The sequence below is a fragment of the Uloborus diversus genome, chromosome 6 (assembly GCF_026930045.1).
Source record: "Uloborus diversus isolate 005 chromosome 6, Udiv.v.3.1, whole genome shotgun sequence".
NCBI lineage: Eukaryota > Metazoa > Arthropoda > Arachnida > Araneae > Uloboridae > Uloborus > Uloborus diversus.
Genome location: NC_072736.1, coordinates 164271885 through 164284732, shown reverse-complemented (window position 1 = coordinate 164284732; position 12848 = coordinate 164271885). Strand labels below are relative to the sequence as shown.

The 12848-nt window shown below is 32.6% G+C and overlaps 1 protein-coding gene across 1 annotated transcript in view; it reads left to right on the top strand.

The window, feature by feature from the left end:
• The window catches only part of LOC129225166 (HEAT repeat-containing protein 5B-like), a 97994-nt gene that overhangs the window by 36730 nt on the left and 48416 nt on the right, over positions 1 to 12848 (top strand). The window contains exons 17-23 of the mRNA XM_054859731.1: positions 555 to 761; positions 2588 to 2656; positions 4790 to 4911; positions 6667 to 6826; positions 8782 to 8971; positions 10732 to 10901; positions 12117 to 12435. Of these exons, the coding sequence (XP_054715706.1) occupies positions 555 to 761; positions 2588 to 2656; positions 4790 to 4911; positions 6667 to 6826; positions 8782 to 8971; positions 10732 to 10901; positions 12117 to 12435 (1237 nt within the window). The remainder of the gene's footprint in view (positions 1 to 554; positions 762 to 2587; positions 2657 to 4789; positions 4912 to 6666; positions 6827 to 8781; positions 8972 to 10731; positions 10902 to 12116; positions 12436 to 12848) is intronic.

The window sequence follows — 12848 nt, the reverse complement described above, 5'->3', positions numbered from 1 at the left end:
CGCAAAAATAGTGAAACTCCATAGCTCCACAAAAAAGTTATCTTGCTACGCATTTACCGGCTGAGCGTTTTCAAGAATGACATAGTGTTTAAAGTGGTTTTTTATTTTCATATAATGATTATCCAAGTTCAAAAATAATTTTAGATCAGTTGTTTTTAGTTTTTTTTAATTGAATTTTATACAAAATACGGTGATGCTGCTCAAAATTTCAAAATCACCATAGATGCTCCTCAAATTGTTTCCCCAAGGTTGGCAACCCTGATATACGGTATATGTGCGTGTGTGTGTGTAATGATAATTTATGTGACTTGTGTGTTAACATACTTTATTTTGTACTCGTTGTGCGAGATAGATATCTGAGCTCTTTATTAACATAGTTTATGTATTTTTCTCATGTTTTGCAGTATAGCATTATTTAAAAAATGTATTTGAAACTTCATTTTGAGCTTGAATAAAAAACCTTATTCTTAATTTTTTTCATAATGTTGATGAGCTGAGCTGTATTACACTTTTATTTTGATACATTTAACATTAAACATGAGTTTAATATTCAGGAGAAATTTATTCCTGACCCTCTACCATTGGGAGTTGCTGTGATCGATATGTCTGTCGTTCTGTTCGGATTGGTCTTTCCGGTTGTTGCTTTCAAACACAGGCTTCAGATGCTGGAGCATTTTTCCGAGTGCATAAGACAGGCAAAAGCTACCAGACAAGAAGCTGTACAGATCAATATTTTTACTGCTTTACTAAATGCTCTTAAGGTATGCATTTGCATAATCAAATGGCTGAATTCTGTTGTTTTAATTTCTGTTTTTTTAATATGCTGATTGTTTAACGATCTTTCTATGTTTTGTACTCATGCTAAGTCGAATTATTCCCACCCATTATGTACAGTATTTTAAACCTCAAAGAGCCCTATTAAGAAAAAAGAAAAAACATCAGAGTCTTACTGGTTTGTATGTCCCCACCCCATCCCCCAACGCTTTGACTTTTTATATTTTCTTTTAGAATTTGGGGTCCAGGGAATCAATATGTTTTCTTTCTTATGCTCTTACAAACATTTTTTTTTCCCCCGAGTCCTTAAAACAACAACCAGCCTAACTGGGAAGGAAATTTAGGAGAAAATTTTTCCCTTCATTTTCTGTCATTGTTTTTTTTTTCTTTTCCATATGCTTTCAAATTACAAAGTAGTTTTAGTTATGCTATGTGGCAAAATGCTACGTGGCTCAATTTTGAATTTTTACAGCATTCTAATTATCTTACTGGGGGGGGGCATGAGCGGATTTATGGGGGGTCAGAGGGGGGCAATGCCCCCCCAGTTTTGAGAGGACTTTATATAGTAACAACACATCTTCCAAAAATTTAAAAAAAAAATCATTTTTTCGTTTTTGAATAGTTCAGAAGAACATGGGTGGATTTATGGGGGGGGGGGGAGGCAAAGGGGACAATGCCCCCCAGTTTTGGGAGGAGTTTACATAGTAACAACTTATCTTCCAAAATCTTATAACAAAAAAAATCATGATTTTTTCTTTTTTGAATAGGAAATTAAAGTTTATTTTTTCTTTTAAACTTAAAATAGCCGTTTCTTACAAAGTTTGAACAATACTGTACAACTGCATAATCTACTACTCAATTTCAGAGACTAGAAAGGGCAAATTATTGATAGGTTCTAAAATCCCTGAAAAGAATTGGCGCAGTATAGCCTACAAGGGCTTTTGAGCCAAAAACCCAATCTAACCAACCAAACTTTGAAAATAATTAAACAAGTCTTTAAAACTCTTAAGCAAAGTTTGCTTCAATTTTATTTCTTATCAAGTGTATAAATTAAGAATTGTTCAAATGGGTAGTATGTTACTCTCTTGATACCTATTCTCTAAATCTGTGCACCATTTCTTTTAAAGTATTAACTTACATCACAAAGCACTTTTAAAGCATAAAACTTTAAAAAAAAATATTTGCCTATTATTTCCAATTAACCCTTATAAGACTTCAAAATGCAGAATTTTATATCCATTTTAGATAATTTCTTCCGGGGGAGTAACCCCCGGGCCCCCCTAAAACTGGAGATATTCTATATCCCACTTAAAAGGGAGCACTGCGTCACTCTCTTAATACCAGCCCCCTCTCTTTAAAGGTTAATTTAAAAAGGACAGCATGATTATACACAGTAATGAAAAGGACACAAGAAAAAGTAAAGAATGGCCTTACGCATCACAGAAAACAGACAAAAACATGGGAGGGGGGAGGGCAATTCAAAATGTTGCTCCAAAAAAAAAAAAAAAAAATCCTGCCCCCCCAGGAACTCAGTCCTAAATCCGCCTATGGGGGGGGGGGACTATTTTTATTTATTTATTTATTTATTTTGCTGATTTTATAAATGTCTTCGATTTTGGAGTAATTTATTTCTTTAAATTCCATAGATTTTTTTTAGCCTCAACGTTGCATTAAAAAAAAAAAAAAAAAAATTCTTCTAAAACCTTGTCTTGTTTCAATTTACTGAATTTTGTAGTGTATGTTTTTTGTATTTACTCAAGTGTTAGTTATGTACATATTCTTTATCAGAAATGAAAATAAAATTTTTTTTCAGGCACTTGTTGAAACTAAATGTAACTTGGGCTCTGAAGATGTCAGGAAGGCTGCCATACGTTTGATACTAGTGTGTACTCAGCTTTATTTTGAGTTCATCATTTTTCTTAATGTTATTATATAATTAATGTTTTGATATTTTTATTTCTTGACCTTGATATTAGAAGAAAGTACAGAAGAAACAATGGTTGTTGTTTTTGTGTTGTGTGCAGTCAATGAAGAAGCCTAGCCCCAGTTATATGTATTTGATTTAAGGCAGACGAGGGGGGCTTCCTTTTAACGAGCGCTGTTAGGGTGGAAGTCCAATTTAGCACAGATCACCCACCAATAGATGAAACCACCATGTGTTGACATTTAGTTAGATGGTGTAATAAAAAAAAAAATTGTATTTATTGTCATCATATACATACTGTGTATAAGTGAAATTGAAAAAAAAAAAAAAAAACATTATCTCTCCTATTTGTTAATGTTTAAATAATTGCATAATTTCATTTTATTGAAAATGTGTTATCACAAAGGCAGAGGTAAAAAGAAGTTGAAAGATTAGAAAGATCTGTGTGTGCCTAAGCAGGCTGTGTTTTGTGCTTAAAAGCTGTTTGTAGAGCTTTGTTTACAAAAGGGAATGCTTCAATTCTGAATATTTGAAGTAAGCTTTATATATATATATATATATATATATATATAGTAAATTATACAGTAGGATTAATTCAGGAAAAGGATATTTTTGGCAAAAATCGCTATAAAAAAAGCATTTTTATTTTTGAAAAAAAAAAAAAAACCCTCCTTATTTATTTTTATTGGTATTTTTCAGGTTAATGTGTTGAATAAGATGTTCAAGTTTCACATTAAAATAGTTTTCCTCCGCTGGGTAAAATTTTTTTTTCAAAACAAGTTTTTCAGAGGTATTTTCAATGATGCATTTCGGAAGAGGCATGTTCTGTATGATGTTCGCTAAGGAGGGCAGAAGATACCAAAAAACATCTTCTGAAATCAACAAATGTCGTTAAGCAAAGCATTTGTTTAAATAGATGCAGCATTCATTTCTTCAGTTGACGAATGATGCAAGTTAAATGCCATGCTCTCATGTACGGCTTTCAAAATTTCAATCTATTTTTTCTAATGTTGTCCAGTTTGTTGTGCTATGTGGGAAAGACAACATTGCACCATCACTCAATAAGAATTAGAGGAAGAAAATATTCAGAGATCATATGGATTTGTGCAATAGTAGAAACAAATGTAAAAACATATAATGAGAGTCTGAAAATTTTGAAATGCAAATGTTGGTGTTGCTTGTTTCATTTCCTTAACTTCTTGCTGCTGCTTGCATACATAGAACAATATCTTACCACTCTGTCCAGCATAGATTCTCAACAGCTGGAAAGATTTAACTGGTCCTCTGAGATTTTTACTTTTTCAAATTCAAAAAAAAAAAAAAAAAATCCTTATTCCTAAGATAACACTTTATGCAATATTTTTTTCGTTTATTTTGTGACTACTTTTCATAATTTTTAAATGTTTCTCCAGGGCTTATTTACTTATACGTAATAATTACAATAATTACTTATTTTTATATTTCAGCGTTCATGTTTGTAAATCTTAATCAAAATTTTACAAAAAACTTTTATAAAAGTTCTTTTATACCTAGCGAAGAATTTTTCTTCATTCTTTTGATTAAAAAGGACTGCATTGGTACAAAATATTTTTAAAAACATTTTTACCAGTCTGTGAGTCAAAAAAGGTTGAGAATCACCGCTGTTGAGCATTTTACTATAAGAGAGAAAAAAAAAGGAGAGAGAAAAAAGCTTGAATCTTGACAAGGAGACAGAGTTCAAAGTTGCTAAAATGACTACAGGGATGATAAGTTAAAAATTTATTTAGTGTTGTTTTGAAAGATTTAAGTACAGTTTATGATCCTTAGCTGAAAGCTTTCAAGTTTAGGTTTAAAATGCTGACAGCATATTATCATGTTACTTTTGTCAAGAATGTAAAATTGCCTACAACAGCTTAGACTGCTTGTTTAGTTTTCATCTTCAAAATCATGAATAAACTATTTAAATAAATGCAGATGCTAAATTTTGGGGTACTGTAATTAATTTTTAGGCTTTAAATTAACTGCTAATGCTACATAAACGTGCCATGGTATCTGCTTCTTTTTTTTTAATTGCAAATTCTTTGCCTTTATCTGTTTTTATATTTTTTACAGAGATCTCTTAATCATAGTAATCCCATTCTGAGATGTGCAGCTGGAGAAGCTTTAGGAAGAATGGCTCAAGTTGTCGGAGATGGTCGTTTTGTTGCAGAAATGGCCCAACACATGTTTGATAGGTTAGTGTTGAAACCTCTTTATGAAGCAGTAAATCAACATAGAATAAAATTGATGCATGGCAAAAAAATAGAAATGTAGTCAGCATAAAATTTTAAGAAATTTCAGAAATATCTAGTTAATAAATAGGTTTATTTAGCACTACCTATTTTAGTTATCAAAAGAAAAAAATCTGTTAAAATTGATCAAATCAAAATTTTAAATGTCATACCTTTTAAATTTTTTCCCCTTCAAAATATGGGTTTTTTAAAGCAAATCTTCAGCTGTATTCTTAAGTGAAGCCTCTAAAGATCCACTCTGTGTTGTCACAGCTTATATATTGCATTAAAAGAGTCGTAACTTTAAAGGGTTGTGAACACAATCCTTTGCTTAAGAAATCAAACATATGTTTCTGATTTTTTAAGCTGTGAGATTTTGTTCATTACCCTTTTAAATTATTATTTTTAATGAAATATGTGAACTGTTACATGCATGACAAAACGTTGGTTTTCCTGTGTAATGACTCTAAACTGACTTTTTTTACATTGAAACTGGAGTTCTGTGCAGCAACAGGACTTGTGTTGCAATTTTATTGCTAGATACAAATATCAAATTAAATACAAAAGTGAGCACCAGTCACAGGCTTTGCCCACAGCTATTAAAACTCTAGATAAGCGGTGGCTAGTCGCCAATGGGCTACCGTTTCATTGAAACCAAAAAATCAAGTCTTAGTCAACAAAAGTGGCAACCATGTGTTTCTTTATTTGTTAAAAATCATATTGCTACGACAACATACTTCCAATCCTGAGACGTCCAGCGCATTAGTAGACCCCAGCTTGGCAATGTAATTCAGAGCAACTCTCTAAAGATTATTTATTTTTTGTGTGCTGAATTTATTTAAAAAAAAAAGCTACTACAAAAAGCAAAAGTGGCCACCATTTTTTGTGACTCTGGTAGTTAGTGGCTACTATGCAGAATTTCTAAACTAGAGCTTGCTTTACGAGCTAGACTGGTTGTAGTCAATTTATTAGTCCCAAATAAAGACTAGCTCCCTTGCTCATCACAGCTTCTTCTGTTAAGTTGTTCCAAGTACCCACTATCCTATTGAAGTTGTAATTTTGCCTAAGTTTCAGCTTAGCCTTAGATTTGATTAGCTTAAAACAGTGACTCTTTTTCCTGCAAAAATCTAGCCAATTGACTTTCTTAGTTTTGAGAAACTTAAATAACCCAATCATGTCCCTTCTGACTCTCCTTTGCTCAATACTATGCATTTTAATTCTTTTAAGTCTCTAAATGAGGTAGTGAGAAGCAAAAGGATGCAAGTGGCAAAATTAAAAGTTTGGAGATGACCAGTACACATGGTAGGTGAACCTCTCATCTGTCTTGGGGCAAGAGATGGTACTAGTAGCCCTGGTAGGTGCTGCTGTATAGCATGATTTAAAAAAAAGATTCGATGAAAGCCTACCTAGGATCTGATCTTCATACGCATTTTACTCAAAATGTGAAAATGTCCACCTACATCCCTTTGCTTCTCACTGCCTCAAATGTGAAAGTCCCCTTACTAGCCTAGTATCCCTCCTTAGATCCTTTCTAATAAAGAAATATCTTTCTGAAGATAAGGAGACCCAAACTGAAAAGCATACTCCAAATGAGGTGTTGCCAAACTTCTGTAATGCGGCTGTGTGTTTTTAATGTGGTTTTGGAACTAAATGTAAATTAATATGTTTTTGAGGTAATTTTATGGGAGCTAAGCTCATTTTTATTTTTCATTTTCCTAGATTGAAATCTGCTCGTGATGCTGCATCTCGCACTGGCCATTCGTTAGCGTTGGGTTGCCTGCATCGTTATGTTGGCGGGATGGGTACCGGCCAACATTTAAACACAAGTGTTAGCATATTATTAGCTTTAGCGCAGGATACTAATGCACCTGTTGTTCAAGTATGTTTGCTTTTGTTATTTTTTATTAAGATTTTGTTCTGTTGCATTGGTTTGTACTATTCACTGAAATAAAATTAAAAGGTTCAGAATTTTTCATGCTATGAATGTTTCTATTTTAAAAATAAGTTTGTCCTTCCTAATCTGTGTGAAGTTATGAGAATGTTTTGCTCTTGAAATTAGCTTTCACAAAATTTCATTTGTAAAAAAACTTTTTCCATCACTTTTAAGTTCAGTCAATTTATCTGAAAGTAAAACATCAATTGAAAGGAAAAAAAAAAAGAAAATCTTCCAGCTTCCAAGCAGGGGCATGCAGAGAAATTTTGGGGCCCGTTACAAATGACTTTTCGGAGACCCTCTCCATATTGTTTACCCTACATGCCTATATATATATTTCACCCCTCATTTTAAAAATATTGGGCTCCTTCAGGCTCCGGCCCGGGCCAACAGATGTCCTTTCTTCGCCCTGTGCACACCCCAGCTTCCAAGACATTCCCAGTAGAATCCTTTAGGCCAAAGGGATTTCAGATTTAATTTGTGATAGTTAAAATGTTGTATACCTTTTTCATGTAAGAATAAGTTCGGAAAAATTTCTTTCATAAAATGCAGATCTAAAATTTAAAGCCTTCAGTGTTGCCAGATTGGTGGAAATTTCCCCATTTCGGGGAAATCTGGTGCTCTCTGGGGAAATGGGTTTTGAGGGGAATTCTTTGGGGAAAAATTTTTTCCTTGGGGAAAACCTGGGGAAAAAAGATTTTTTTTTGTACTTAAATTCGCATCAAAAAGTAGTGGGAACATTGTTTGTATCTAACAGCGTTGGGTTAGCTTTGCTCAACTTTATGGAATTCGCAATATGTGGAATATTATGCCTTGAGATTCGCAATTAATGTTCTGCGTGAGTAACTAGTTGATACGTGAAACAGGTAAAAATAAGTGTGATGAAGTGTGTTCTTGGATAAATATATACAAAAATCATAGTTTAAATGTACATACAGAAGCAGAGTAGTAAATGCGAGTAGAAAAAAAAAAATATTTGGTTATTTCTTATCTCTCGGTCAGGCGCTTGTGTTTATGACTAGTGGCACTCACATGGCTTTGCCCGTAGTAGAAAATTAAAAGGTCTTTTGGTCCCCCTGTATACTTACAAATAATGCATGATGAATTTCTCGCCAATTGGCTTGCCCACGTTACGGTTCCACGTTATGACAACTTGGTAATTTACTCATGCATCTTATGATAATTTTGCTCAGGAAGATGTTCTTAAAATTGGAATAGAAAAAACAAAATCAAATTTTCAAAAAATCGTTTAAAGGTGCACACCCCCATGCTACAAACTAATTCTGTGCCAAATTTCATGAAAATCAGCCGAACGGTCTTGACGCTATATGCGCGTTAGAGATCCTGACAGACAGAAAGAGATCTAGACAGAGAGATATCCAGACAGAGAGACTTTCAGCTTTATTATTACTAAAGATAAAGAAGACAAAAAAAAAAGCAAAAATGTGAAAAAAAAAAAAAGTTGGGGGAATTTTATAAGAAAATTTGGCTATTTGGGGGGAAAAAAAATTTCAAGAGACAAAAATATTAGAGGGAGTCGATTCATTTTATGAAAATATTAGTGGAAAAATAATTTTTGCATTTGGGGAATTTTGGTAGAAAATATCGCTTTTTGGGGAAAAGTTGGAAGGGAATTGGGGAAATCTGGATTTGACCATCTGGCAACACTGGCCTAGATCAATCCCTGGCATTGCTTTCTAAATGTTGTTCTTCTGGCAAGCAGTTAAGAAAGAAATGATTGTTATGCTGTTTGTAAAGGTAATCTGTCCTTTTATGAATGTTTTTAGAGAGATGTTTCCTTTTCATTTGGAATCCTTGATTTTAATCCTCATGTAACTCTTGACCTACATAATGTGTTATATACATGCTTGTAGTACTCAGCCTTTGCTAATTTCTCTTAGTTATGGGCTCTCCATGCTTTATCAATGATAGCTGATTCTGGTGGACCCATGTTTAGAACCTATGTGGAGCCCACGCTATCTATAGTTTTAAAATTGTTGTTGCACATGGCACCAACTCATATTGATGTTCACCAGTGCATTGGAAAGTGTCTTACTGCTTTGATATCAACTGTGGGGCCTGAGTTACAAGGTATGTCATGCATATTTCTTTAAACTTGGTTTTTTAGATTTGATTGATAACCTAGATTTTTTTTTTGTGTGTGTGTGAAATGCATGGCTGTGTTTTCGGGACCTGAATACAACAAAAAATATATTTTTCTTTTTTTTTTTTGTTTTTGCTTAAAATGTGCTTTTACACTTTTTTTGCACCCTGCCTGATATTTTAAAGATGCATTTAAAAATTTTCATGTTTCTGCAGAGCAACTTGGGTCACAACATAACTACTAAAGCCCTTTTTTTCTCCTCTTTTAATATTTTTTCAAATTTTGCTTTGTACATATCACCGCCTCAGAGCAACAGTAAGACATCTAATCCTAAGATGATTACAGTAAAATACCCTACTGTTGCTTTGAGGCAATGATGTATTATGTATGATCATATAGGTAAAGCTCATTTTATGTATACTCCATTTGAATTCATTGTGCTAATTGATTCTGAAATTTTTTTTTTCCTAAAATTATGTTTCGAAACATGTTCATTTGACTCACTAAAATCAAAATATAAAGGATAAAATAAAATAATACACTACTAGGTTTTACAATCCTTTATGTTTAGATGAGTCCTTATTCAAATTAGAGAGTTTCTAGTCTCAAATTTGTATTAGTTACTATTCAAAATCTCTTGAATTTCTTATCTAGGAACTAGTTACAACTATGCTGAATGATAATTATAATTTCAAATATAAGAAAAAAAGTATGACAAATATAAGTTGTGAGCACAGGAGTTTATGTAATTGACTATGGTTAGAATTTATTTATTGTAAAGTTCATTTTAGTATCACATGTTTTAAATGTTCTAACAATTCTTCTGACCTTACAAGCAATATTTTTGTTGTCATTGCTTCTTTATTTATTCCTGTTATGTAATGTGATCTTAGCAGTATCTTCAGAGACTGTAGATTATAATTTCAATTGTATTATTATGATTTCACTATGATCAAGAAATGAAAATTTGACTTCAATTAAGGTTACCAGGGGGAGGGGGGGAATATATAGTATATATACTATTCTGCTATGTAAGCACAAAAGTCGTATCTGCACTTTTTATCAAAATTGAGTTACTCTCACCTGGTGGTTTTTTGTCACATATTTCACCTAAATACAATGTTTCATGGTCATTTGTCAATGGGAAATACTTTTTTTTTTTAATCTGAAAAAGTTGCATCGTGATCAAATACATACAGGCGTAAAACTTTAAACGGCAATTTCTCATTTTGAATTCCGCTGCAGCTCCGACTTTTGCACTTAGCACGGCAGTATAAGTACCAATTGTTAAAGTTTTAAACAAATGGAAACAGTTCTGACGTGGCAAGGTAAAGCACTGTGTCAGCAGAAATAAGGTTATGAGATATTCGAAGAAACTTGTTTTTTTTTTTTTTTTTTTTTGGATTCCATATTAACAGTAGGGAAATGTTGGAAGTTGATGAGGGATTTTCGTGCTTTTTTTCAGTGAAAACTGAATAAGCAAGCTTGAGCAATACAGCTAAAGTACAATTGATGACAAAATGAAAAAAAAAAAAAAAAAAAAGCAAAATTTGCTGATACTGCACTTTACCTTCCCATGGCAGAGTTGTGTTCAGAATGATTACCCTTATTTTGAGTATGGTTCTATTCCATTCCAGACCTTTCTATTCCCTGGTTCTATTCCAGACCTTTAACTGTAAACCAAAAGATGTGTGCAATTGTCATTCCCCCCCCCCCCCCTTATTTGAGTTTTATTTTTGTTTTATAGGAAATTCATTATCTGTTTGTACTACAAGATCATCTTTCCTGGTTGCCTGTGCTATTATGCAGGACCATGGAAACCCGTTAGTGCAAGCTGAAGCGATAGCTTGCTTACAGCAACTTCATATGTTTGCTCCTCGCCATGTCAACTTATCTAGTCTGGTACCAACACTATGCGTAAGTTCTTTAATATAATTTGTTTCATTATTTTTCTCCACAGTGAAAAAAGTTTTTTTTTTTTTTTTTTTTTTCAGAAAAATGGTGCATTATTGTTGAATGCATTATTTTTAAAATTTTATCATTGGTTGAAAAACCTGATGCTGAGTGAAACTTACATGAAAACCCAGTTGACTTGATTTCTGTGCTTTTTTTCGCAATATGTAAATTTTCCACTTGTCCTTCTTACTGAAATTTCACATGTGAACTTGTAAGGCTGGTTTGATTTTCAATCAATAGATTATTTTGAAGAAAGTACCATAACTGTGTTCATTTATGTTGATTCAAAGAATAATCTTATCCATGGAGAGATGAATTTCCACTCAAATTCGAAAGGCTTATTTAAAAATTTTACTGTTTAAATTATGTCTCTGTAATCAAATAAATTGATATGAAACTCATTGTTTGAAATGGGTGTGAATTATTTTATGTTAACTTGATGTTGTTCATGAGTTTCTTTTTTTTTTTTTTGGAGGGGGGGGGGAAGAGGCTGGTTTTAATTCTACAATAAAAAGAGCTGGAAAAAACAATGACATCAAAAGTAATTTTTTTTAAGAAGAAAAACCGTAACTTGCATTCATTTAATTAAAAAATTGTATTGAAAATTTGAAAATTGATTATCTTTAAGCAGCCTTAATATTACTTTTATATGTAATTTTTGAAATTGGTAACAAAATAATTATGTAAAATCACATGTTAGGTACCACAAATTAGTTACAAATAACATAAATTAAGATAGACCCTGAGTTTGCAGATTTCTTTATTTCCTTTTTTTTTTAAATTAAATATTCATATTATAATAATAACCTCAACTGTAATTTTGCTTACATTTTTGAAAAATATGTGTGAGGGTAACATTCATGTTTGTTTGCAATGCTATTTATTTTTACTTTTCAGTAAAACTAAAAATTGTGTTAGTTGTAGTTAGTTTTTCCTTTTGAATTCTGGTTTCTTTTTCACCCCCTCCCCCTCCCAAAAAATAAAAATAAAATAAAAATTAACTATCATGAAAAAGTACTTTTGAATAGATTTTGTAATTGTTTAAGTTTTCTTTAACATAATTCTGGTTAGTCACTTCTGTAATAAACATTGCACTTGCTTAATAATTTGAATAACTGAGTCGTTATAGCTTATTCTTTTATGTACATGTTATCAATTTTATTTTTTAATCTTTAGTGTGCACTGCACAGCTCTCATTTGCTGTTACGTCGAGCTTCAGTTGCTTGCCTCAGACAACTTGCACAGCGAGAAGCTTCGGAAATATGCCTACATGCATTATCGTGGTCGAAAGAAAGTAATTCTTCATCCAATAGTGACAAAGATTATCTTAGTGCGAAAGGTTTAGAAGGAGTTCTCTTTTCAATGCTGGACTCTGAAACTGATACGTGTCTTGTTGCCGACACTCATGATACTCTTATGAGCATGCTGCAAACACTTGCTGAAGAAAGTGTTGGACATTGGTTGCAATTATGTAAAAGTGTCCTTACAGCTGCAGGTAATATCTTAATTATTTAAATATTTTTGTGTTAGGAATCAAAATGTTAAACGTTTATTTTTTTGCTGAAATAAAAAATATAAATGAATGTAGGAACACAAAATAGCAATAAAAACTCCAAAAAGTTGTTTTAGTTTCACTAGAAACTTGATGGGAGGAGTTGCACCATTGAAAAGGAATACTAATGGAGGGAGCCATAGCAAATGTCTCAGTGAAATAAGCTTGGGACCCAATGTTTCCCAGGTCAGGTGACTTGTTTGGCTGGGAAGTTGTCGCGTTTTGGCACGCAATCGCTCTTTTGGCATTAAATATTTTTCAGACGGCGCTTATTATGAAGTTGGGGCTACAAATCAAAGCAACTCTGGCTCCAACTCCTTTACCGCATAATAATAAATAAATAACGGATACAAATA